At 65.0% G+C, this 26,146-nt stretch overlaps 3 protein-coding genes across 4 annotated transcripts in view; 2 read left to right on the forward strand and 1 right to left on the reverse strand.

Annotated features, from left to right (window-relative positions):
* Positions 1-1,911: 1,911 nt before the first annotated feature.
* On the forward strand, positions 1,912-4,880 carry LOC104379005 (C-X-C chemokine receptor type 2-like). The gene is made up of 2 exons (XM_086615831.1): positions 1,912-1,938; positions 3,777-4,880. Exon 2 carries the CDS (start codon positions 3,782-3,784, stop codon positions 4,856-4,858), a length of 1,077 nt encoding a protein of 358 aa, XP_086471957.1. The 5' UTR covers positions 1,912-1,938; positions 3,777-3,781; the 3' UTR covers positions 4,859-4,880.
* Positions 4,881-6,469: 1,589 nt separating this feature from the next.
* Positions 6,470-11,497, reverse strand: RUFY4 (RUN and FYVE domain containing 4). Of its 2 annotated transcripts, none has more exons than XM_086615983.1 (11): positions 11,452-11,497; positions 10,965-11,071; positions 10,477-10,602; positions 10,099-10,205; positions 9,800-9,943; positions 8,166-9,087; positions 7,941-8,093; positions 7,758-7,864; positions 6,992-7,138; positions 6,652-6,783; positions 6,470-6,572 (listed from the first exon to the last, which is right to left on the reverse strand). In XM_086615983.1, exons 1-11 carry the CDS (start codon positions 11,495-11,497, stop codon positions 6,470-6,472), a joined length of 2,094 nt encoding a protein of 697 aa, XP_086472109.1. The 2 variants fall into 2 exon arrangements, with proteins under 2 accessions (XP_086472109.1, XP_086472108.1); XM_086615982.1 differs by having other exon boundaries at positions 7,941-8,083; positions 8,144-9,087.
* A 10,719-nt stretch (positions 11,498-22,216) lies between these two features.
* Positions 22,217-26,146, forward strand: part of TNS1 (tensin 1) — a 58,724-nt gene continuing 54,794 nt past the window's right edge. The window contains 2 exon segments of the mRNA XM_086616160.1: positions 22,217-22,292; positions 23,483-23,520. Coding sequence (XP_086472286.1) covers positions 22,217-22,292; positions 23,483-23,520 — 114 coding nt within the window.

A 26,146-nucleotide genomic window follows, 5' to 3' on the forward strand; every position in this document is an offset into this window, starting at 1 on the left:
CGCGCGTCACTTCCGGCCCCGGCACAGCCGGCAGGCGGCAGCGCAGGCGCACTGCCCCTCCCACCCCGCCCCGCCCAGCCCGCCGCACTGACGTCACGGGACGACGGCGGGGCGGGGCGAAGAGGGCGGGGCGTCGGGGGGGCGGGGTACGGCGGGGCGCGCCCGAATGTGGGGGGCACGTGCAGAGGGGCACGGCGGGGCGCATCGGGTATGCGAGGTCCCCGAAAGTGCGGAGGTGCCCCTAGGGATGCGGGGTGCGCCGGGGGTAAGGGGGTCCCCGGAAGCGTGGAGGTGCCCAGGGAAGAGGGGTACCCCGGGCAGATGTGGGTGTGCCCCGGAGTTCGGAGATCTGCACAAGAAGGATGTGCTCCAGGGGTACGGGGGTGCCCCGCGCGCTGGATCACAGAATCACACAGAGTGTTAGGGATTGGAAGGGACCTCAAAGGATCATCTAGTCCAATCCCCCTGCCGGAGCTGGGCCACCTACATCAGATCACACAAGAACGCGTCCAGGCGGGTTTTGAACATCTCCAGAGAAGGAGACTCCACAACCTAACACAGGGTTTTGAGACCCTGTAACCTGGTTGATCCCAGGGTTACAGGGTCTCAAAAGCATGGGGGGACCCCAGGGAACGAGGGTGAGCCAGGGTGATAGGAGGATGCCCTAAAGGGATGGGTGTCCCCAAAAATATGATAGTGCCCCAGGGATTTGGGACACCCTAGGGTGATGGGAGGATGCTCCAAAGGGATGGGAGTCCCCAAAAGCATGGGACTGCCCCGGGAAATAGGGACACCCTAGAGAGACTGTGAGGATGCCCAGAAGCTGGGTGGGGGTGCCCAAAACTTCAGGGGTGCCCCAGAAGAGCATGAGGATGTCTCCAGAGAATTGGAGTGTTCTTGGAGCTGTGGTGATGCCCTAGGGGTGTGACGGTGCCCTACAACCGTACGGGTGCCCCCAGGGAACAGAGGTGCCCCAAAAGTGTGGGGTACCCCTAAAACTGACGGTCATCCAAAAGCTGCGGGGATGCGGGTGCCTCGAGGGTTTGAGGTGCGCCAGAGGGACGAGGTAGCCAGAGGGTGCTCAGGGGTGCGGGCTTCCCCCAAAAGCAGTAGAGGTGCTCAGAACAGTAGGGATGCCCGCGGGTTACGGGGGTCCGGGCGGAACACCGCGAGTCTGGGGGCTGGCGTGGGGTCACGGCTCCGCCTGGCGGCACGATCCGCTCGGTTCGGCTCGGCTCGGCTTGGCACAGCCAGGGTGGGAGGGACACAGGCCTCTGCTCTGGGGGGTCCCCCGCAGCACCCCCCAACACGGGCAAGCCAGCCCCGGAGTGCCCCCGCGCCCCCCAAAACCCCAGCACCAAACTCTACTCTTTCAATGGGGAAACTGAGGCACGGAGCCCTGCCCTGCCTTCGCCCACTGGCCTGCCCGCCAACCCCTGCCACAGCCCTGAGGGACCTCTACTCTTCCGGGGGGGCTGCAGCACCCCTGGGGAAGCCTCAAAGGGGAGCCCCGCATCTGCTGAGGGCCAGGGGACAAAGGTGGGACCGCCAGCTGGAGACTCCCAGGGTGCATCACTGCAGGGGAAGTGATGCACCCCTGGGTGCACCCCGATGTCACCCGCTGCTGGGGTAGGAGGGTGGTGAGGGGCTGCGGGGAAGGCGTCCTGGGGGGGGCCGGGAAAGTGTCCTTTCTGGCTGTCACTTCCCCTTCACGCTGGGAGGAGATTTTGCAACCTCGCTTCCTCCCCAGGCAGCATAAAGCGGGCAGCAGAGGAAAGGGGTGCCAGGTGGCAGCGCGGCGGCTCGTGCAGGTGAGGGACCCTCCGGCTGGTCTGGCAGGACCCCCGGGCCTGGCGCTGCCCCACATCCTGCCAAGCTCCGTGCCAGAGCCCTTCAGAGGTGACGCCTGGATTCATCCCTGTGCCCGGGTCCTCCTTGGTGAGAAGCGGCTTGGGACGGGGAGAAGACCCCAGATTTGGGGTCATAGTGAGGGCAGCAAGTGGTGAGTCTCTGGGGTGCTCCACCAGAGACTGGGTTTTCCTTGGGCTTTGCCGGCTCCCCAGCACCCGGCTAAGGCCCCTCGCACCTGGAGCGGGCTGGGGTGAGCTGCTCCGGCTGCCTGAGGGGCTGCCTGGCACAGGCGGAGTCGGAGGTGGTGGGAGGGGGCACCCTGAGATGTGCTTGGGGCTCATGTGGGGTGCAAACCCCCCACAGTCCCCAGGGACATTGGCTGGGGGTGCCCCAGGGGGACGCACCTGCTCCCATTTCCTCCCAGAGCAATGAGCTGGGTGGGCACTTCCCCATGGCATGTCCCTCCTTCTTCCCCTCCCCAGGGCCACCCCAGTGTCCCCCAGCTCTCCCAGGATTGGGAGGGGAAATGGAGTGCTGCTTGTTCCCCTGGTTGTGCTGGCTGCGGGGTACCTGTGGGTGGGGGATACCCAACCTCAAAGGAACCACTGTGTTTTTGGAGTGGAGAGGCGGAAGCAGCAGCCAAATATAAACTGAGGGGAAGCTCTGGTGTCCAGCTCTGCCCCATGCCCGCGGTGGCCCCACACAGAGGGACCTTTTCCCATTGGCACTGGCAATGTCCCCAGCCACAGCTGCGGCATCACCACCCCAGGATCACCACCCCAGCATCACTGCAGGAGTGGGGCTGGCAGAGCCGGGATGGATTCTTCTGGGCAGAGGCACCGGCCCAGCTGCAGTGGTGAATCACCGCCGGGCAGAAGGGGAAAGTTGATCCTAGGGAAGTTTTGGGTTCATATAGGGCCAGCTTGGGGTCAAGGACCCCCAGCACCATGGAGTCTCAGCACCCCCAAGCAGCCCTGGCATCGCCAAGACCTGGACAGGCTCGGGGGCTCGGAAACGGGGCAGAGAGTTGAAACTGGAGTGAAACGAGACTCTGGATCCATATTGGGAGAAGGCTGAAACCCAATGGTCTTTAGGGAGGCAGGGACAGAGCAGGGAAGTGGTGTCCTACACAGGAGAAGACAGGAAGAGTGACTGTTGCCTTTGATTTCCCCATTGCGGCCGAGCACGGGGGACACCAGGGATGCTTGGCCACACCCGGCTGAGCAACAGGAAAGCCAGAGATGCAAAATGTTTCCAAAGCTGCCTGCAAAGGGTGACACGTCTTTCCATCCAGGGGCTGAAACCGCTCACACAAGGACAGAACAGGGGGGAAAAGTAGGGCATGAAACCACCTTCAGACCTCAAGTCCCCACCTGCCTTTTGCACCACGACTGCAATCTCGCCGCTGGCTGGGGTTGCAGGAGAGGCAGCTCTGGCAGCGATGCTCAAGGGAATGGGGAAGCCAGAGGGATTCAGAGATGCTTGAAGGACTTTGGAGGTGCCTGAGGAGCTCTGAGATGCCCAAAAAGCTCAGAGGCTTTTGAAGGACCCACAGAAACCAGGGTGACCCAGGGACGCTGGAGGGGCCAGGTGTCTCCTGGAGGGAAATGATGGGGGAGCCCCTCAACCCAAGAAGAGGTGGCCAGTCTGTGGGGGAACCCCTTCTTCCATGGAGGACAGGCAAGATACAGGATTGGGATGAAGTGGGACAGACCGAGGAGTGCTCAGGTTGTAGAAGGGGATGTATGAGTGACAGTGTCCACCTTCAGCACTGCCCATTACCTGGCACAGCATGGATATGGGGCACGGTGGAATGATGGAGGGGACCTGGGGGGTGATGGAGATGCCAGAGGACCCAGAGACGTTGTCACCCTTGGCCCACACCACCATCCCACCCCATACTCATGCTGCTTTGTGGTCCACAGGCAAAATGGATTCCTTCTCCTTCAACGGGGATTTGTCCAACCTCTTCTCCTTCTACAACTACACCTATGACTACAGCACAGCCATGCCTGACACCGTTCTCTCCTCTGCCCCATGTCGGCCTGATGGCTCCGTCCTCAACAAGTATCTGGTAGTGGTGATCTACTGCCTCGTCTTCATCCTCAGCGTGGTGGGGAATGGGCTGGTGGTGTTGGTGGTGACCTCCAGCCACGCCAACCGCTCCGTCACCGACGTCTACCTGCTCAACCTGGCCGTGGCAGACCTGCTCTTTGCCCTCAGCCTGCCACTCTGGGCTGCCTACCGAGCCCATGAGTGGGTTTTCGGCACTGTGATGTGCAAAGCCATCTCCGTGCTGCAGGAGGCCAACTTCTACAGCGGCATCCTGCTGCTGGCCTGCATCAGCGTGGACCGCTACCTGGCCATTGTCTATGCCACCCGGGCTGCCACCGAGAAGAGGCACTGGGTGAAGTTTGTCTGCTTGGGCATCTGGATCTTCTCTGTGCTGCTCTCCCTGCCCGTGCTGCTCTTCCGCGAGGCTTTCCCCTCGCCCAGCAATGGCACCGTGTGCTATGAGCGCATCGGTGGTGAGGACACGGCCAAGTGGCGGGTCGTGCTGCGGATCCTGCCACAGACCTTCGGCTTCGCCCTTCCCCTCCTGGTGATGCTCTTCTGCTACGGCGTCACCATCCACACCCTCCTGCAGACCAAGAACTCCCAGAAGCAGCGGGCCATGAAGGTCATCTTTGCCGTGGTGCTGGTCTTCCTCGTCTGCTGGCTGCCCTACAACATCACGTTGGTGAGTGACACCCTCATGAGGACACGGGCCATCGCTGAGACCTGCGAGAGGAGGAACCGCATCGACACGGCCCTCTCTGTCACTCAGGTTCTGGGCTTCTCCCACAGCTGCATCAACCCCATCATCTACGCCTTCATCGGGCAGAAGTTTCGCAACAGCTTCCTCAAGATCCTGGCGCAACGTGGGCTCATCAGCCAGGATGCTGTGGCCCGCTATGGCCGCGCCTCCTATGCCTCCACCTCTGGCAACACCTCCACCACTCTCTGACCTGACCCTCATGGCTCCCAGCAGGTCCTGGCACCCCCTGCACCTCAGTATCCTCGCCCAGGCCCCCGGGATGTGGGCAGCAATGCCACGGGGATGGGCAAGGCCACCACTGGATGCTGGACCCCATCTGGAAGGGCGCTTGGGTGGTGAGGGGGTAGGACCCCATTGCTAGGGGAGTGATGCCAAGTGCCGCCCACCCTCCTCACTCTTTGGGGCAGAGCCTGTGACTTCGAGGATCCCACAACCCCACTGTGGGGACAGTGTTTGTGGCTGACAGCATTCAGCAATAAAGGAGTTGGCGGGTTGGTCACTCAGGTCTGGCTCCTCTTTGCCATGGGGAGAGACACAGCAGGACAGGGCCAGGGCACATCTTCAGGGATGGTGAGTCCTGGGGTCCCCACCTCAGTGCGAAAGCGGCGGTGCTAGCTGAGCCCAACAAGATGTGGGTAACACCACTTCCAGGCCAGAGAAGGTCTGTTGCCCAAGAGGCTGTTGCAGAGGGTTTGTCATCCTGTGTGTCCCCAGAGGGGACCCAAACCCAGGTCTCGCTCCCTGCAGCTGCCCAGCCAGGTCCTGGCACTTCCTTGATGCAGGGGTCCCTGTATGGTGTCTGTCCCACCTAGGGACAAAGCCACCCCCTTCCTGACCGTCATCTGAGCTCCAGTGGAGCAAATCACTGCAAGATCCCTGGGCAGCCCCTTGCTGACACCGAGCCAGCCCTGTGACCTCTGCCCAAAGAGTGCCAGCACTCAGGGCACTCCCTGCCCCCCCGGTGCTGCAGTGCCAGGACATCGTTGTGTAAAGGGCTGGGAACCTGTCTCTTACACAACCGTGATGTTTCCGTCCCAGCTTGGGCAACTGGGGCTGACACTGGAGTGGGACAGAGGGGCTGTGACCCTGCTAGGGTCCCTCCTGCCACCGTGTGCCAGGTATTGGGGTGCCTTCACCAGCATGCCCAAGCATCTCTCCATGGGGGTCCTGCACTGCTCCTCCATCCTCCCTGCTCCAGGCTCATGGGGGTCCTTAACCATGGGGGCATCAGTGGGTCCCAGCCATCGGCTGGCTCATGGGTGGGTACAGGGGTCCCCCAGCACCCAGACACGGAGTGCCTGGGCAGGGTCAGCGAGGGTGCTGGGCAGCAAGAGACCATCACCTTTGCATCCGAGAAACATCTTGCCCAAGCAGTTCCTTGCAGCAGGGCAGGAAGCCAGGGCTGTTGGCCAAGAGCCGTCATCCCTGCCCACCGCTGCCTCCCCACTGTAGGACGGGGCAGATGGTGGCTCAGCCTGGCCACAGCTGGGACATCCCTTATGGGGATGGTTTCCCCCTAGAAGGGCTCGGATACCCCCACGCTGGCATCCTCCTGCTCTGTGCCCAGTCTGGGGATCCACCGGGCAACAACCAATAGACAACACGGGAGCCACAGCTGTAGCAGGAGTGGGTTCTTTTCCTCTCTGTGGACCAGCCACAAGAAAGACACATCTCAAACCTGAAATATCAGGCAGCACAACCTGCCTGCAGGCCCTGGACACCTAGGTTCCTGGTAAGTCCAGGAGGAGGCAGTCAGGGTACAGGGTGTCCCAGGCACAGCACAAGGGCCACCGTCCCAGCTCATGTAGCCTGCGAGTGTCTTTGCTGGTAGCAAAGCAGGCAGCAGCGTCCTTGCTTGCCCACGTCCACGGAGCACGCGTGGCACACCGTGCCCTGGCACAGCCTACTGAGAGAGCGGGTGGTGAGAGCCGTGCCACCCTGGTGCCATGCCAGTGCCCCTGCCACTGTCCCCCATAGCCCACCTGCAGTTGTACCGCCGTGACAGGAGGCGGAAATCCTTGCGGCAACAGGAGCACAGCCCCACATCACGGGGCGCTGGGCTGGGCATTGGGGTGTCGATGCCCTCCGTCTTCTGCCACAGGGCATCTTTCTCCCTGCAGGAGGAGACAGGTCAGCCCTGGCAGGAGCATACCCCACGGTGGGGGTCCAGGAGCATGCCCTGGCACCCCAAACCCAAGGTGGGCACCTCCCAAGGTGGTGAGTGGGATTTGCTTGGGCTCTGGTGCCCTCCTCTGGGCAAAGGTGTTTGGGTTCCCCCGCCCGTGTGTGGCCCCGCACCAGCGGGGTCCCCGAGGCTCTCACCGCAGCAGCTCCAGCAGCCGCCCCTTCATGTCGCGGATGAGCTCCTGCTGCCGTGCCTGCTCGGCGCCGCGTGTGGCCTCCCGCTCCAAGGCCTCCCGCTGTGCCCGCTGCAGTGCCGATGCCCAGCGCTCCCCGTCCTGTCGGGCTCTGGTGCAGGAGCAGCAAGGAGACAGTCCCCGTGTCTCTCAGTCATCTGTCTGTCCCTCCCTTACTCCCTGCATCCCTCCCTCCCTCCATCTCTCTGCTGCCCATCCATCCCCAAGCCCAGCCTGCTCCCTATCCCCACAAGCCACCCCGTCATCCTCCGGACTGGCCACTCATCAATTTCCCAAGTGTTCAGCTGTCCTTCCCCACACCTGTCCCACTGTCCCTCTGCCCATCCATCCATCCATCTACTTGCCTCAAATTCATCCCTCCATCCCTGCTTGCCTCTATCAACTCACTCTAAATTCATCCCTCCGTCCCTTTGCCTTCCCATGCATCAACGTATTCCCCCCAAATTCATCCCTCCCTCCATCCACCCATCCATCCCTCTATTCATCCCAAATTCACCCTTCCACCCACCTCTTCACCTCTCCATCCATCTACTTGCCCCAAATTCATTGTTCCACTCCTCTGCCCACTCAACCCATCTACCAGCCCATCAGTCCCCAAGCTAATGCCTCCCTCCTTCCATCCCTCCCTGTCCAAATCCTTCTCTCCCTCCCGTTGCCCATCTCCAGGTGCAGGGGGGGACACGTGGTGGAAGTGGGGGTCCCTGCCCAACCTGCTGAGCTGCTCCTGCAGCCGCACCACCTCCTGCTGCTGGGCCTGGAGCTGCTGCCGGCTCTGCCAAGCCTCCTCGTGCGCCGCGGCGGCCAGGGCGGCCAGGTGCTGTGGGAGAGCAGGGGGCTCAGTCCCGGACCCCGGACCCCCGCCCCACTGCAGGGACCTCCGGGCTCGCCCATACCATGGCCATGCGGGCGGCCGAGCCGTGCTCCCGCTCCACCTTCGGGTCCAGCGGGGGCTCGTGGGGGCCGCGGGCCAGCTCTAACGCCTTCCGCAGCACCTCCTCCACGGCGGCCACGTCGTCGGGAGCACCGGCATCCTCCGCTGCGGCCACCTCGCCGGGAGCACCGGCATCCTCCGCTGCGGCCACCTCGCCGGGAGCACCGGCATCCTCCGCTGCGCCCGCCCGTCCCGCCGCCGCCAGCGCCGCCTGGCAGTCCTTGAGGCGCGATGCCAGCGCCGCCGCCTCCGCCCGCGCCGCGGCCAGCCGGGCGCCGCGCTCCTCCGCCGCCTCCCGCCAGTCCCGCGCCTCCTCCTGCGCCCGCGCCAGCGCCCCCGGGCCGCCCGCCGCCCCCGCCGCCGCCAGCGCCCGCCCCAGGAAGGCGTTGGTCTCCCGCAGCGCCTCGGCCTCCAGCGCCCGCAGCTGCGCCCGCCGGGCGCTGCCCTCCTCCCGCCGCCGGCGCCGCCGCTCCTCCCGCGCCAGCCGGGCCGCCAGCGCCCGCGACGCCGCCTCCTGCTGCCCCAGCTCGGTCCGCAGCCGGGACACCAGCGCCCGCAGGGACGCCTCTGTCCCGCCAGGCTCCCCGGGCACCAGTGGCGGGGAGGCTGGCGTGCACCCCGTGCCGGGCAGCAGGGACATGACGAAGTCCTCGTCACCATCGGGCTGGGGGGCTTTACCAGCACCATGTGGGTCCTCCAGCTCCTCTACATCCACGTCCTCCAGCTCCTTCTCATCCTCCTCCAACTCCTCTTCATCCTTCTCTTCCACGTCCTTCAGCTCCTTCTCATCCTCCTCCAACTCCTCTTCATCCTTCTCTTCCACGTCCTTCTCCACCTCCACGTCTTCCACCTCCTCCTCCTCCTCCACCTCTTCATCCTCCTCTTCTACGTCCTTCTTCACCTCCACGTCCTCCTCCTCCACCTCCACATGCCGTGCCCGCGGGACAGCCAAGGCAGGTGGGCATGGGCGGGCTGGCACTCTGTGGGGTGCCACGATGGGATGGGCGATGCCATCGGGCAATCCATGTGTCCCCGTGCTGGTATCACCTGTCTGCAGGGCTGTCTTTGCTGGGCCGCTCCTGGCCACGGGGTTGGGCCGTACCAGTGGTCTAGAGAGGACACGGGGCTCAGGGCCACCAGGTCACCCCTGGGGTGCAGGGCTCTGCAGGACTCCCTGGGCACGGTCAGCCTTTGGGGATGGAGAGGGCAGCAGGGCTGGTGACACTGGGTGGCACCTGGTGACAGGGGACCAGGGAGTCTAGTGCCATTAGACTGAACACCCACAGGGCAGTTGGCACCCAGAGACCCCACATGGCAGTGGCAGGGGGAAGTAGGGGGCTGTGCGTGTGCTTGTGGCAGTGTGTGCACACGAGTGTGCAAGCAGCATGAGAACAGGCATGAGTGTGCTGGAGCACAAGTGCCCCCCTGAAAGTATGTCCAGGGGCAAGGGTGTGCGCGCGCACACACACACACACACACACACACACACACGTGTGTCCCTGTGTCTCAGCTGTCACAGTGTTACAGTGTTGCAGCAGACCTGTGCCTGGACACATGCTTGGCAGAGGATGGTGGCGCGTGTGTGCACACGTGTGGCATGTTTGTGGGTGCGGGTATGGCTTGTGTGCTGGCATGGGTATCTGTGCCCTCCTGGGGCCACATACGCAGGGCTGGCACAGCTGGGGCAACACACGGGGTCTGGGTGGCAGGGGAACACCCGTGTGCTGCTCTGAGATGCTGAGCCCCAGGTGCCCCTGACACCCCTGCTGGCACCCCTGATGCCCCCAATGCACCCAGTGCCCCCCATGTCCCCAGGCTCACTCAGAGAACATGGGCCAGGCGATGTCCAGGTCAGCCCTGCACAGGGCCAGGTGAAAGGTGATGCTGTCCAGCTCATAGAGGATGCCCAGGATCTCTGCCCGGCACTGGGGGCTCAGGAAGGGGCTGCGGGCGTAGTACCACTCACTGCAACCACAAAACAGGATCACGCATCACTCCGTGCCGCAGGCGGGCACCCAGGCCTGCAGCACCCTTATCCACCGTGCACTGCAGGGCGCTGCCCGCCTTGGCCGTGCCCCCTGCCACCACGAGCATCCCCTCCCCGTGTCCCTTGCTCTCACCGGAGGCTCTCAGGGTCGAGGAGGCAGAGCTGCAGGGACTCTGCCAGCTGCCGGTGCACCAGGCAGTACCGCAGGAAGGCTCGGCCCCTGCCCACGGGGGTCTTCAGCTGAGAGGAGAGGGGGTTATCCAGCCCCTCCATGCCAGCCTGCCCCCTACACGCCTCCCCCCTAGCCCATGCAGGGGGAAGGGCGTCCCCAGGGCCAGGGTTGGGGGCAGCAGGAACCCAAGAGGCACCCCTTTATAGTGCCAGTGGGTGAATTCTTAGTGCCCGGGTGAGCGTGTGCCCGTGCACAAGTGCATGTGCTCCTGCAAACAAGCACAAGCGTGCTCATGTGTGCATGCACGAGCCCCCGGGCACCCCGCCAGCCTGTGCCCACCTTGTCCAGGGAGGTGACAAAGCGAATGCCCTCGTGCTCCTGCCGGCGCCGGGCCAGGCCCTGGCACAAGAAGTCCCAATAGTCCTTGCGCTGCCCAAAGAAGCTCCTCTTCTCCTTCATGTCGAACTGGCAGAGATACAAGCTTGGGCTTGTTCATTTGAGGGTGTCCCTTGTCCCCCCAGCCTTTCCCCTGTGGGACTGGGATCCAACCAGCTCCCCTAGCAGGGTGGGTCCCAGTGTCACCTGCCTGTCATCTCTTTGTTGGCTTTGTGCCTCACTTTCCCTTTTGCAGCACATGCAGTTACACATGTGGACATGGGTGTGCCTGGTCCGGGTGCTCACATGGCTGGGGATGCTCAGGGCCAAACAACGCCAGCTGGGGTCATCTCACCCCCCCCAAAACAGCCGAAGTGGAGTCCCCTCTGCTCTCACCTGCGCCCCAGGGGAAACTGAGGCAGGGAGTGGCGGGAATGGAGGAGTGGCGGTACCTGGAGGAGGAACTCCAGCTGGGCACAGAGGCTGTGCAGCTCCCGGCTCCCATCCGTCACGGGCAGGTTCTGCTCCCGGTAGCTGCAGTTCAGCTCTGCCACGGTCTCTGCGGGATGGCAGGGCTGAGCTGGCACGGCCCTGCCTGGGTGGCGGGTACCCTGCCCCATCCCACCCCACCCCCCGCTGCCTCCCGGTCCCGGGGATTTCTGCTGGCGGGTGAAAGAGGAACCTGCCCTGGAATGAAACAGAGGAGCAGGGGGAGTGAGGGGCACAGGTACCCACAGGGCACTGCTGGTCCCCTGGGGCTGACTGTGAGGACAGGAGCAGGCAGCAGTGGTGAGTTTGGCACTGGGATGCTCTGGAGGACCCCCAGCAGTGATACCCCGCCGCCGCCTCCGGGCTGGGTGCCAGGAGGGACTCGGCATGGCCAGGGGGAGATGTGCCATGCAGGGGACACGCTGGCAGGGGATAGGCTGGCAGACTTACTCTGCAGGTCCTTGACGATGCGGTTGAGCTCCCCGTCCCCTGCCATGGCCGTCCCCGGGGGTCTGCAAAGGCAGGGGCAGTGATGAGAGGTGGCAGGCTGGCACTCACCTGGCACCACCAAACTCTCTGCCCCAAGGAGAGGATCTGCCTCTCCTCAACTCCACCCCAGAGCTGCCTGCTGTTAAGGTATGAGGGGGTGGGCTCAGGCACCCCATTTCCTTGCCCATGTCCCCCCACTACATGGGGTAGACGAAGGTGCCCCATCCTGTAACCCCTTAGTTGTCCATGTGCCCTGTCCCAAAGTGCCCTCAGACTATGCACCCATGCCATGCCCAGACTCTTCCCCCATTCCTCGAGGGACTCCTGAGGCTGAGCCCCCCTGCCCCAGTCTGTCCTTGTCCTTATCCCTGTCCCCATCCCCCAGGATTCAGGATGTGGGTTTGGCACAGGGGAAGCGCTGCTTTTGCTTCTGCTCTCGCTTCCCTCACTCACACCATGAACAGTGTGGGGGGCTTCTAGGGGGGTGAGCAACGGGGCCATAAAGCCCCCGACATGCAGCTCCCCCAAACCAAGCTCCCCTCTGGGCAGAGCCCCCCCGGCACAGCACACTGCCTGCAGGGCTGGAGAGGAGTTTGGGGGTGTTGTGGGCATGGGGCAGGGGGCTGGAGGGCATAGTGCAGTGAGGATGTCGGGGGGGCAGGTGGCACCTTGGGGACAGGGTGAGGGACAGTGTCCGTGGAGGTGGCAGGTCCTGGGCTTGTCACCGTGTGTGGTGCCTGGACACAGAGCTGGGGGAGCACATATGTGTGCAAGGGGGCGTGCGTGGCAGGGTGAGTGTGCACTCACAGAAGCGTGTGTGCACAAGTGTGCACAAGTGTGTGTCACTGCCCTGTGCCCCCCCACCACAGCATAGTGTCTCAGTGGACACAGAAGGATATGGGACTCCGGATGCCTGGGTTCCTGTCCCGGTGCCCTTGGATGACCTTGGACGAGTCATCTTCCCACCTGCCCACCCTGCCCGTGCCTCAGTTTCCCCCCGGGGAGAGGAGACCCTTACCTGTGGCTGGGAGCCGTTGGGTGCCCCAAGGCGCTCACCGGGTGCTGGGAGTACGCTGGCGTGTCCCCGTGCCCACACTGTGCCTGCCTGCTTCTCCTTTTGTACCTCGGCCAGGAGGAAGTGGGGGGGTTAGAGGGACCGCGGGAGCCACCCTCCCCCTGCCTGCCCCGCACCACATCAGGCACTGTGGCTTGGCCCCCCAGCCCCTGGCTCCCTCGTTTGGGTGTCCTGGCATTGAGGGGGAGGTCAGCCAGGCCATACTAGTCTCCCTGTGTACCCCGGGAGGTGGGGGCAAGGACACTGCCTGCCCTCCCATGGGAATGTGACTTGGGAATGCTTTGAGGGACTCCACTGCAGTTTTTGGGGAGGAGGTCCAGGACCCATATCCAGGTAGCAGCAGCCAACAGCACCCCTGGGGCAGCAGTAGCCCTTGGCACAGGGCCACCCTCCATGCACGACAGCCCCCAGGAGCAACAGCCCCTGGGCACAGAGACCCCCCCAGGAGCTGCAGCCCCCAGGCATCTGCCCCTCACATGGCGGCTGTGCCCAGAGCCGGGGTGCAAACTCCTCCTGGGGCACCCTGGGCAAAACCCCCTGCTTACTCTCTGTGCCTGGGGGGCCCCCAGCCTGGCAGTGCCCCTTGCCCACTGTGCCTGTACCCCTTTGCTCTGTCAGTCCTGCCCTGTGGGCTTCTTCCGGAGTGAGGGCTAAACCCACTAGAGGGGGACCAGGGGTGATGCCAGCTCACCCCCCCCCGCCCCGATGCCGGGCATGGGGACCTGCTGCCATCCTACTCTCCACCACCAACGTGGTGGATGCCCACACTAACGTCTAGATGCCACCATATCCTGCCCTCCACCACAAACCCCCTCACAGTACCCGCTGTCCCTACCTGTGTCACCCAGGGGACCTGGGGTGGCAGGCCTCGGCTCAGCACCAAAGTGAAAGTAGGAAGTGATGCCGAGCAGGATCCTGGGCCTCCCTGCACCCTCCTGGCTCCTGAGGGGAGGGTGTCAGGCCGCAGGGTACCCCCAGGCAGCCGGGGGGGAGCTAGTGGAAGCGTTCAGTGTGACCCCCAGCCTCCTCAGCACCCCCTTACCCCACCCCACGGTGGGTGGTGCTGTGGGCATGGAGCACAGCAGCCCACACAGGATGTGGGGAGAGGAGAGGGTGTTGCAGGGTGGACAGGGTGTTGGGGGGCAGCGGAGCATCATGCCACTGTGTGAGTGAGGTGCATGTACGTGTGCGTGCATGTGTGAAATTGCACATGTGTGCAAGGCTCCGGGGTGCGTGTGCAGGTACAAGCCATATACGTGTGTGCAGGTGTGAGTGCAGGGCTGAGAGGACACCCGTGTGTGTGTGCACACATGTGCATGTGCCCGCGGTTGCACCCACGTGCCTACACTGCCTGCCCCATGCCAGGCACCCCACCGGCAGGATCCCAAAACCGTGGCAGGGCTGTGCCCCCCTGTCCACTCCTGGCTGGGGTGGGTGGCACCCTGGCACTGGGCTCCCCCATCCCTGCCCTAGCCAAGGGCAAGGAAGGGGGTGCAGGGGGGCTGAGGCGAGGGAGAAGACACCCGCCCGTCCTTGGCGCGGGTGCAATTCAATTAACGAGGCCTGGCCCTCGTTCAGTGCAGGCAATAAAGCTAATGGCCCCGCACAGGCCTGGCGCTGCCCGGCGGGGGGGGGTCTGGGGTGTGGGGGCCATCTGCTAATTGAATGCGGGTGGGGGACAGTGGAGCCAGCGGTGATGTCACCTCCCTGGCACTCAAGGTGGGGGGACTGTACCCTGGCACCCCCTGCCCTCCAGCCTTCTGCTCACCCTCGGGGTGCCAGCAGGGCTGTGGGGGACATCCAAGAAGTGTGTGGGACCCCCCTGAAACCCTTGCCTGTCACGCCCCTCCCTAGCGCTGCTGCTCGTTAGGAGTCTTCCTGGGGCAAATGCAATTAGTGCCCAAGCCTGACACAGCTGCTGCCCACACTTGGCATCTGCAGCTGCCACATGGGGACTGGGTCCTCACCCAGCATCACCATGGCGTCACAGTGGCATGTAGGGGTGCTGCTGCCAGCCCCCCCGGCACCACCCTGATGGGTGCAGGGAGATATATATGGAGTCCCTGGTGCAGCTGCAAGGTGGAGTGCACCTTGTCACCTTGTCCTGTGCAAGCTCTGTGGTGGGATGGGGGTGTCTGGTGCCATGTTGGGGTGTCCTGCAGCAAGGGGTTCCCCTGGGTAACATTGTACCCATGGCACAGTGCATCAGCTGGGCATTCTCTCAGAGAGAGGACCCCACCGGGGGGGCTGGGTGAGAGGTCCCTGAATGTGTCCTCAGGTTCCTGGGGAAGGGCTTGGTGGGGTGCTGGGTGAGTCTGGCAGAGGGACAGGGAAGTTCCCCATGTTAGTCACTGTCACTTAGGGTTTGGTGTAGGCAGGAGGTGCCAGAGGGAAACTGAGGCAGGGTTCAGGAGCTGCGATCGAACCCAGGCATCCGGGCTCCTCCACCCCAAACCAGCGTGGGCTGGAGGGCGGGGGGCAGTGTTAGGACCCAGCATCCACCTCAGGGGCAGCCGTGCCCAGGGGGCAGCCTGGTGAGCCCAGGGTGTGCCGACCCCCCAGCCCCGTGTGCGGGGAGGAGAAGGAGAAACAGGAGGAGGAGGAGGAGGAGGGGGAGCGTGGCGGAGCTGGCTCCCACCCAAGCACTGCAGGACATGGGCGGGCACGGTGCTCCCTGCCTGGCTGCCAGCGCGCAGGCGACGCTGGGGGACCGGCGAGGGGGACAGGGCCCAGTGGGACCGCAGCCCCCCGGCCCATCGCCGCACGGCCCCGTGCCCGCAGCTGGGCACCTCCGGGGCACTGCCCGGGCACCGGCGCTTGTTGCAACCGGGGGAGGAGGGGGGGCGGGGGAGCACCTCTGGATTTGGCCGCTCCCCTGAGCGTGCCCTGGGCAGGGGTCGGCCCCTGCACCCTCTCCGGCCGGGTGACCCCCGGGCAGGGGCACCATGACCCGGCTGAGCTGGTGCTTTGCCACCTTGGTTCGCTGGGGAAAGTCCCTGGTGTCCTGCCTCCTGCCCTTCCGCGCCTGCCGCCACCGGGAGGTAAGCGGGCACCGCCGGGCACGGCGTTAGGGTTAGGGTCTGCAGGGGGGCACGGGGATGGGGCGGGCTCTAGGGGGTGCGGGGGGACAGGGGTACAGGCTGGCGCTGGCCCTGGCCCTGTCTGCTGCGGGCAGTGAGGGGTTAAACCGTGCGTGTGCATGCCAGGGTGCTGGGCATGTCCTTTGTCCCTCCTTGTGTCCCACCCCCAGCATGGCACTGTGACCCCCCCACCCCATAACCCGCACCCGCGGGCCCCTGCAGTGCCTGGCTGAAGGCGATCTGCTGTACGGCGTTACACGCAGAGGGATCTGCTGGGATCCCTGTGTCCTTACAGAGCGAGCGCAGAGGCAGGGGGTGTCCCTGTGTCCTTACAGCACCCACAGTGGGGGGACCTGTGTGCCCAGCCTGGGGGATCTCTGTGCTCGTAAAGCACCTGGCATGAGAGATCCCTGTGCTCATGAAGTGCCCAGCGAGGGGGATCCCTGTGCCACTAAGCACCTGGCACTGGGGAGCTCTGTGTCTATAAAGAGCTCAGTCTGTGTGGGATCCCAATGCCCAAAAAAGTGCCCAGCGTGGGGCACCCCTGTGTCCATAAGCACCTGGCGTGGGGCATCCCTGTGCCTATCAGCACCCAGTGTGTGTAGGATCCCTGTGCCAAAGGATTGCCTGGCACCATGGTGGATCCCTGTGCCCATGCAGCACCTGGTGCGAGGACCTGTCCTGCTCTGCCACCTGTGGTGGGGAAACTGAGGCAGGGAGGGGAGAGTGTGGGGCTCCTTCTGCGCCACTCTCACTTGGTTCCTTAACCTTTGTGAAGCTGCCCTGTGCCTGGCAAAGTGGCAATCGCCACTCCAACTGCACCGTGCCAGCAAAGCGGGTGCCAAAGCCACTGCTGGGCAGTGCGTGGGGGATTGTGACTGCAGGGTGGTGACAGGCCAGCATGTGCCAGGGCACGGACCCAGCATGGAGGAGGGAGAGGCCTCTGGCTGCCTGGGGACCCCAGCATGTGCCAGGGATGCAGGATCGTGAGCACCCAGAGTGGTGGGTGGGTGAGTGGCACTGGTGGGGTGTGAGGCAGCGATTGTGCGGTCCTGTGTCCATCCCTATGTCCATGTGTCCCTGATGCGGGTGTGAGAACAGAGACTCACAGGGGTGCGTAGCACACACGTGTGCTTGTGTGTATGTGTATGTTCATGAGCGTGCAGCTGGGGCTGGGGCGAGGGTGAACTGCAGCTCCCACGAGCGTGAGTGCACAGCAGGTTCCTGGGGAGCTGCCGAGGGGTGCATGTCCGGGTGTGGGCATGTGCCCACTGTGGGTGTGCATGCATGTGTGTGCCTTTTAGCATGTGCGTGTGTGCTGGGTGCAGTCGCAGTGGGGTTTTATGCTGGGATGAGCTCTTAGAGGGGTTTCCCCTAGCCCTTCCCATGCCCAGGTGGGCACTCACACATGGGGGTCTCTACTCACCACATGTGACATGGGCCATATGTGTGGTGTACGTGAGCGTGCCCCTGCGTGTACGCAGCGGGGTGCTTGTGTGATGTCTGTGTGCGCCCTGTGCACCCAAGGGCAGTGCAGGGAAGCTCTGCTGGTCATGGGTGTGGGGAGTTTGCGGACACGACAACCCTGGGAGGGGGGATGCAGAGGACTCCTGCCAAGGCTGGCCCTGCACTGGGGGTACATGACTGCACCAGTGGTACCCATGGGGGGGGAGTGTTGCTGGGGTAAGTGCCCCTGTCTGTACCTCCCCTGCTGAGAAAATGAGCCATAAGTGGTGCTCACAGGCAGTGTCCCTGCGGCCACCCTGTCCCCGTCGCATGACCCTTGTCCCTACCCTTCTGAGGGGCCCGGGCTTGTCAGGGCAGTGAATGGGAAGGGGTGATTTACTGGTAGGTGGGGACACCCCTCTGCACTGAGGCTTTCATTTGTGGGCAGTAACGAGGCTGATTAACGAGGGCTGTAACGATGGGGGGAGCACAGAGACGGGCGCTCCCTGCCTGCTTGGTGCTGTGGGCAGGATCGGGACCCCCAGCCTCCCTCTGCCCCTGGCTCTGGCTGTCATGGGGGGGTGGGGGGGAGGTGGGCGGTGCTGTCCCCATTTGTCCCCTGTCCCAAATGGCATATCCCCACACGGATATCTCTACCAAGGGCCAGGTGGGCACAGCGGAGCGGTGGGGTGGAGGGCAGTGGGACAGGGATACTTTGGGGAGCGGGTGATGCAGTTTTTGGGGGGTCAGATGCAACCCCAGCCCAGTCTGGGAAGGGCAGCATCCCCCATCCCATCCTGCCTTTGCTCTCTGGGCTGGCAGCAGTGTGGGAAACTGAGGCATGAGGGGGTGGGGGCATTACAGTGCCCACGGCCCCATGCCAGCAGAGGCTCATCCCGCCGGCCTGTCCTTCCCCCTTGTGCGTTCCCCCCACCCTGACTCACACGCTCATGGTCACGGCCGGCTGAGCACAAGTTTCCAGGCTGGAGCTGGAGTCAGCGCTGGCGGGGGCAGGCGGGGAGACCGTGTGAGGGCCGGCCAAGCCCCCCAAGAGGGGCTGGGGCACCCCCTCTGCCAAATCCATCCCCGTCAGTGCGGCGGACTGCCAAGCCGCTCTCCGCCTGCCTGGAGCTTGTCGCCCCTCGCTGAGGGCCCCCAGCTCGGCGCACGGATGTCCGCCGACCCCTCCCCGTCTCCCATCCCGGGACCACCCAGGGGACACGGCTGGGGATGGGGGGGACACACACCCCACCGCAGGACCCGCTGGAGGCCGGAGGAGGCCGAGGGCATGGGGGTGAGGTGGGTGGCGGGTGTCCCTCGGGGCAGAGGAGGAAATGAATCCCAAATGTGTGGGGGGGCGGGGAGAGGGGGGCCGGGACGAGCCACAGACCCGTTCCGACCCCTGCAGTGCCGCAGCCCCTCTGCTGGGGTGGGGGGGGGGTCCCTGGCCGACCCCGGGGCCACCTCGGCCGGGGTGCCGGTGAGCGCGGCGGTGGTCGGAGCTGGGGGAGCTGTGCCGCCCCCCCTTTTCCCCCCGGCTAGAGGGGCGGTGTGGGGCCGGGGCGGGGCGGGCGGGCGGAGCGAGGGGACCGGGGGGGCTCGGCCGGCCGCGGGGCTGCGCCGCGGGCAGCATGACCGGGGTTTGCGTCTCCTGCCTGCTGTGGGTACGGCCCGCCGCGCCCGCACCGGGGGACACCGGGGAGGAGCGGGACAGCAGCGCGGTGGGGCCCGGGAGCGGGGTCTCGGAGCGGGGCTGGTGGCGGGGGCGGATGGGCCCGGTTGCGGGGCGAGCGGGGGGGAGCGGGACGGAGCCGGGGGGTTTGCGCCGGGACGGGCGGACTGGTAGTGGGGGAGAATCGGAGGTGCTGGAGCGGGAGCGGGACCGGCTCTGGGGGAACCGGGACCGAGCGGAGACCGGCAGGGACGGCTGGACAGCGGGGCGGGGCTGGGTGGGACTGGACCAAGAGCGGGGCCAGCAGGAGACCCGGGGACCGGGGGGAGCGGAGCGGGACCCAGCCCGGGAGAGCGGCGGCGGTGGGCACTGGGCTGGGGGGTGCACGAAAGGGATGGGGATGGAATGTGGGACAGGGACACTGGACTGGGAGCGGGGGTGTGTGTATATAGAAGGGGTGTGGAGTTGGAGATGGGGAGGGTGGGGGGCTGATCCCTCACGGTGCCCAGCCTGCGGCACCGGCCGGTCGTCTCCGCCATTCCTCGGGTCGAGGCTTTGCTGCGCTGCTGGAGGGGAGGGAAACTGGGCAGACTGGAGGGATCCAGTTTGTGCTGGGAGTTGGGGCTCTGCACCCCCTCCCCCCAGTCACCAAGGCGAGCTGGGCCCTGGTCTGCAGTGGGGTGCAAAGTACTGGGCGGGCCCGAGCCCGCAGGGCTGGACCCAGGCGTCCGATGCCCCCCACCCACTCCGGCTTTGCAGCCTCAGGGAAACTGGGTGTCCCAGTTCCGCCCCCCCACTGCACCTCTCTGCAGTGCTGGGCAGTGAACCCAGGCCTCCCAGCTCCTGATTAATCTGGCATCTCTCCCCGGTGCCTCTTCCAGCCCAGGACACCTGGGTCCCCTTCCAGCCTCCTTGGATCTGTGTGTTGGGGGGCCCATGGCCGGGAATACCTGTGCCTCTCCTGCCCCTCCTGCACTGTGTGGGGGCTGGTCCCTGGAGGTGGGTACCCATGAGTGGGTGGGTACCTGGGTGGCATCTCTAAGAGGCCCCTCAACCCCCCTACACATCCCCCCAGCAGTTCCCAGCCCTGGGGCAGAAAAGCTAGCTGGGATCCTGCCAGTATGGAGCTGGGACAGGGTTGTTTGATGGGATAGGCTGGTTCCCCGGCCAGTGGGGTGGCACTGGGTGGGCAGGGTGCCCCCCACGGCAGCAGGGAGGTGAGGATGTAAAGCCAGGCAGCCCTCAGCACGGGGATGGTGTTGGCAATGGGACAAGCCGAGAGGGCTGTGAGGGGTGGGAACGGGGGGGGCATCTCTTTCCCTAGCAAGGATAATTGCCCTTAATGAAGCAGGCCCATGCGGACGTGTGGGGCCAGGGCACGGTGGCGGAGTGCATGCGTGGGAGACGTGTCGGCATCCCCGGGCATCCCGGCGGGGTCCCTGGGAGCGGGGGGCAAAGTCTCTTCCCGGGGCACCCTGCAGCAAAGATGCTGCTTTGCATATGCAAACGAGCTCATGGCATCGTTAGGCCTTGCTGTCACCCAGCAACTGCGGCGTGGGAGCCCCCAGCCTGGGGGAGCTTTTCCCACGGCTGCTGGGTGGGTGACAACATGCCCGTGCACACGCGTGTGTATACACCAAGCTGTGTGTGCCCCGGTCCCTGGTAGGGCAACACGAGCACCGGGGGCTGCCAAGGGACCAGTGAGTGGCCCTGTGGGAGCAGGTGCCTAGGGAAGAGGGGCTTGCACATGCGTGTACAAACCCGTGTGAGTGTGCACACGATTGCAAGTGGACCTGCACATGGGGACATGGAAATCTGCCCGCATGTCTGCTGCTACTGTAGCTTGGGAGGATGTGCACGTTTGCATATGCTTGCACGTGTGGCATGCGTATGCATACAGCACTCTGGCACACGCGCTGCCTGTATCACACACAGCACCCTCACAGCCCTGGGGGTGTTTGCACGCATGCAGACATGCGGTGCATGAGTGCTGCCCTTCTGCGCGTCCATGCGTGCACTGGGGAAACGGAGGCAGGGAGGTTTTGGGAGGTATACCTGGCGCCCTGACACTTTGGCACTGTCCCCCCCAGCCCCCGGCTCTGGCACGGTGCCGAGGCCGGAGGAGAGCGAGGCGCCTGAGTGAGGGGGGGGCCACCGGGCCCCTGCTTAATCTCATTAGTCTTGGCATGAAAAGACGGATTTACAGGGGCTCACGTCTTCATCTGGCTGTGGGTCGGTGGGCAGGGCTGGTGCGCTGCCAGGGCGTGCCCCCCGCTGCAAACAGTCCGGGGGGGAGTATTGGGAGGGGTACTGGCTGCCTGCAGCTGTGCCAGGACACCCCCCACCATCAGCACGCATGCATGAGCAGACACACACACACGCTTGCACGCCCGCATGTCCATGCCCGCACACGTTCGGATCCATCCTGCACTCACACTTGCGGCATCGGCCTCTCTCTGCCATGGGCTGTGCTGGGCAGGGTGGGCACAGGCACTCATGCTCAGGAGGCACCGCACCCCCTGTACACCCTGGTGTGACACCTCAGCATGTGCTGCCTGGCGTGCGCCCCCAGAACACGACGTGACACCCAGACGCCTCCCTGCACCGGTGCCCCCCTGACAGCACCTGCGTGTATGCATTTGCACGCGCGTCTGTGTACTCACACACGTACGAATGCAAACACCTCCGTGCACACGCGCGTTTATAGATGCGCGTTCGCAGGTGCTCTCGAGGCCACACACGTTTGCACACGCATACACAGACGCATACACGCGTACGTACGAGCATGTTCACCCCCACGTGCGTGCAGACACACGCACTTGTGCCTGCAGGCACGCGCTCACAGAAACGCTGGTGCACAGGGACGCGCTGCGAAAGCACCAACACGCAGAGAGGCGCCAGCGCTCACCCGTGTGCGTGCGCACGTCTGCGCACACGCACGCACGTACGCACACGCTCACACACATGTGGACAGATGTGCACGCAGGTGCGGATGTTCATGTATGTGCGTGTAGTGTGTACGCGCGCGCGCGCGCACGCACACACACACAGGCGCGCGCACAACCCTGCGCGCCCGCCGCCAGGGGGCGGCAGAGACTATTTAAAGGGGCCGCGGCAGCGGTGGGGGAGTGCACTGACCCCCCCCCCCCCACCCCGCACTGCCCTCCCTGCCCCCCCCCGGCAGGGGCCGAGGTCCCCCCCACGCCGTGTCCACGGTTCCGCGGCCCCAGCCCTGCTGCTGCTGCTGCGGGCACGGCCCCCTGGGACGGGCTGCAGCAACACACATCTGTTCACCTGGCAGGAGTGGGTGGAGGGTGAGCCCCTTCCCAGAGGGAAACTGAGGCAGGGCAGGGCTGAGTGCTCGGGTCGCCATGCCACCTCGTTCCCACTGATGAAGCCCCCTGTCCCCCCCAGCCCCAGGACCTGGAGGCCCCCCCAGGGCACACCTTCAAGATGACGAGCTTCAAGAAGGTGAAGGCCTGCGGGATCTGCCGGCAGGCCATCACACGCCAGGGCAGCACCTGCCGAGGTGAGCTGGGAGTGCTGGCACGCGCGTGTGAAAGGGGGTGTGCCGGGGGATGTCAGGACATCAGGGGATGTGCGTGTGTGTGCCTGTACATACAGCTGTGTGCACGAGGGTGCGAAGGTGGGAACACCTGCCTGCGCCAACCTGTGCGCGCACGCGCCTGCATGTGTGTGTTCGAGGGGGAGCCTGTGGGTGTGCAAGAGCGTGCGCGGTGCCTTTGCGGGCGGGAAGGTGGCTGGGAGGCAAGGGCGGCCCACGGAGGAACTTGTGGCCATGCACATGGCCGCGTGCCAGCCGCACGTGTGCGCAGTGAGTGTGCAGCTGGCGCTGCACGAGTGTGCACACGCGTGCAAGTCTGTATGCACGGGTGGGTGCTCAGGCCCTTGGCCCTGCTCGCTGCCCGTGCCGCGGCCCCTCGCACGTGTGCGGTGCTGCTGAGCCCCGTGCGAGGGGTGGCAGGCGGAAATGCTGCTGGCCTCGGGAACAATGCAGCTTCCTGCACCGCAGGAAACGTCCCGGGGGGGACGACTGGGCGTGTAGGGTGGCCGCGGCCAGGGCCATGCTACGTAGGGACCCCCGTGTCCCCTGGGGATGGGACTTGTGGCTTTGCAGGGCTGCCCGGGCAGTGTGGCAATGCCCTGTGTAAACGCGTGTCCCCAGCAGTGGCAAACACACACGCCTGCACATGCCATCCTCTGCAGGGGCACGGGCACAAGCGTGCAACAGCAGTGCGCAGGCAGGTGAGGGCACGGGCACTGGCAGCACCCCTCCGGCGCTCTTGTGCACGCTGGTGCATGTGTGAGGCCTCGTGAGAAGTGTCCATGCACGGCCTCCCTTCACGCCGTCAGGCCCTGGGCACTGGGGTTACACATGTGCGTGCTTCCCGGCACACTGGCACCAGGCAGGGATGGCTCATGCACGTGGGCGTGTGCCCGAATGCCACATGCGTGTGCACGTGGTGCTTTGCTGTGCTGGCGCTGCTCAGAGCATGCACATGTGTGTGCGAGGCGTGGGCATCCATGCGCACGTGTGTGTGACCCAGCAGCCTGTACCCAGCACCAAGGCACTCCATGCCCCGCATTGTGAGGTGCCACCCCTCATCCTGCCCCCCACGTGCGGTGCCGACGGGTTGTCCCCTGGCACCGCTTCTCCTCCTGCCCCTACTAACCCCCTTTTCCCTCTCTCTCCTGCAGGCTGCAAACTTTCCTGCCACACCAAGTGTCAAGCCAAGGTAAGACCGGAGCCCCAAGGCGTGCCTGTCCCTGCCTGGGTGGCACCAGGGGCTCGAAGGGGGGATGCCACGGTCCATGCTGGCTGACCCTACCAATGGACATCCAGATGGGCTGGTTATGGTGGCACTAGTGTCACTGATGGGCGAGGCTGGCAGTGCCATCCTGGTGCAGGGCTGGTTTTCGGGGTGCAGCCCTGCTCTGAGGGGGCCGGCGGGGATTTGTGCCCTGGTGCCTGGAGCGGGGTGCCCTTTGCCGGGGTGCCCTTTGCCAGGGTGGGTGCTGCTGCACGTGAGCGCCATGCGCCGCGGCTGAGCTCTGCTGGCGGCGTGCACGCAGGCTGGGCATCTCTCCCGATACCCAGCACCGCTGGAGGCGGATCTCGCTGGCAGGAGGGAGCGGAGTCGAGGATGCCCAGTGGTGATGTCCATCTGTCCGGCTGCTGCACCAGTGGAGGGGGACTCTATGGCAACCCAGGCTCCCCGGGGAGCTGGAGGTGGGCATGGCACCCGCCGCTGCATTGCTGGGGCAGGGGAAGCTGAGCGTTCCTGAATCCCTGGGGAGACATGCGTGCCAGCCAGCTCTGGGACTGGCATCTCGGGCAGGAAGAGGCTGGCACGCCCCAGGCAGGCAGCGTAGGCTGGGACGTGCCCATGCCCGTGCCTGTGCCCGTGCCTGGCCAGGCAGGGAGGGAGAGGAAGGGCCTGGGGGGACCCGGTGCCAGGGGCTGGGCACGTGTTGGGCATTGCAGCATGCTGCGGCGTGGGTGGCGGCGTGGGGCAGGCACTGGGAGCAGCCCTGGCACCAGGCCCTGGCCGGGGTGTTGGAGGAGGTGGGGGCTGCAGGGGCATCCTGGGGATGTGCCCGGCACCCCAATCCCTGAGCGGGCAGGGCAGAGATGACCGGGAGGCTTGGCGGGGCTGTGCCACCCTGGGGAACACGTGTAACTCTGGGAAACTCTATGCCATCTTGGGGACCATCTGCCATTCCAGGACCCTGTGCCAGCCTCGGGACCCTGTGCCAGGCCAAGGCCCCTCTGCCAAAGATACTTGGGGGCTGAGGCCAGAGGAGGTGGCTTTGCCTCGACGTGGGGTTGCCACGGGGAGGGACGAGGTGGGCGTGGGGTGGGAGGATGCCTGCAGTACAGCAGGCAATGGCGAGGAGCATCTGTCAGTGGTTTCCAGGCAGAAGGGAGTTTCGAGAAGCGCATGCATCTGGATGTGAGCCGAGTGGGGATTCTCTGATGTCTGATACGTGGTTGTGCACCAAGAAGCAGGGTCACACCATGGTCCCAGCATCTGGGTAGCCTGCGTGCAGGGGCAGCCTGCGGCTTGCTCCCACAGCTGGCTGCATTTCATTAGCCTCCGTCACCCTTCCCACGCTTGCTGGAAGCCGGAGCCCCCTCGGTGGGGCCGACTGGCCAAGGGGTGTGCTGCATGGGGCCAGGGCCAGGGGCCTTCTGCACAGCTCCTTTGGGCCAGCGCCCAGGGAGGGGCTCCTCCGGCCGGGCAAGCGGCCAGCTGACTCACACTCCCGGCTTGTTATTGTAGGGTCTCCAGGGAGGGCTCATGTGGGGAGGGGGCTTGGCCCAGAGTGAAAATGGCCTCTTGGCTACCTGAAGCCCCTCATGTTTAACCCCTGCACCCCTAGGATACTTCGGACAGGGGAGATGGGCTCATCCCCAAAGCACTGGCAGCTGCACCCTGCAACACTTCCTCCTTCTGCGCCGCAGATGCTGTGGAGGTGCCGATGTCCCCTTCCAATGTTGACTCCTGGCCCTGGCGCCTGTCCCACCATGCTGTTCACAGCGTCTTCCCCCCGCTCCCCGTATTTGTACCCTTGGGACCTGCCCCAACCCCTTGTTCTGTCCCGCTGCCGGCCCCCGGCACGGCTGGCTCCCAGCCAACTGCCTCCTCCAACTGGCCCAGCTCGGGGAAAGCTCCTGGTTAAAAACCCCAAATGGACTGGGTAGGCTGGGGTGGGGGAGAGAGGAGAATTAGGGGTGTGGGTAGGGGGGCCAGCGGGGTGTGAAGGGTTGTACTGAGGGTGGTGGGTGTGGGGTACCGGGAGGTATGATGGATGTGATGGGGATAAGGGGGGTGTATGTTGGGGGAGATGTGGGGGTGCTGGGGAGTCCCATGTCCCTGGGGAGACAGTGGGGTGGTGAGAGGGCAGAGCTGTGCCAGGGGAGGCAGGACCTGTGCCCCGGCAGTGATTTGCACTCCTTGAGGTCCCCCTCTGCCCTGAGGGACTGCAGGGGAAAAGCAGTGTGACCCATGCCACGCGGTGGCAGCGATGCTGGAGGAGTGCCCAGTGCCCGTGGGCAGCTCTGGGAGGGCTGGGGCAACCACACACGCATGAGCTGGGATGCACGACGCCGTTCCCATGACCATGTAAGGCCCTTCTTGCGCCCAGCCCCTCTGCTCAGGGATTTTTCCTCGCTTAGCAAACCTCCCTCCCTCCCTCCCTCCCTCCCTCCCTCTAAAAGGACGGACGGATGGACGGACACTGGTGTGTATCTGACACCTCTAGTCTGCCCTCTCCCTCTGTCCCCTTGCTGAAACTGCCTGCCCGAAGCAGGGAGGGTGGTAGCTTCCTTTAAAAAGTGGGGAAACTGAGTCACAGAGC

Source organism: Tauraco erythrolophus, chromosome 8 (assembly GCF_009769465.1).
Source record: "Tauraco erythrolophus isolate bTauEry1 chromosome 8, bTauEry1.pri, whole genome shotgun sequence".
In the NCBI taxonomy this organism is placed as follows: Eukaryota; Metazoa; Chordata; class Aves; order Musophagiformes; family Musophagidae; genus Tauraco; species Tauraco erythrolophus.

Excerpts from the sequence above, each read along its gene's own strand:
- LOC104379005 (XM_086615831.1), top strand. The coding sequence starts at position 3,782 with ATGGATTCCTTCTCCTTCAACGGGGATTTGTCCAACCTCTTCTCCTTC.
- RUFY4 (XM_086615982.1), bottom strand. The coding sequence starts at position 11,497 with ATGGCAGGGGACGGGGAGCTCAACCGCATCGTCAAGGACCTGCAGA. Across the intron at positions 10,206-10,476 it reads TTGTCACCTCCCTGGACAAG|CTGAAGACCCCCGTGGGCAG; the intron begins GTGGGCACAGGC and ends CTCTCCTCTCAG. Across the intron at positions 6,784-6,991 it reads CGGCTGCTGGAGCTGCTGCG|GGAGAAAGATGCCCTGTGGC; the intron begins GTGAGAGCCTCG and ends CTCCTCCTGCAG.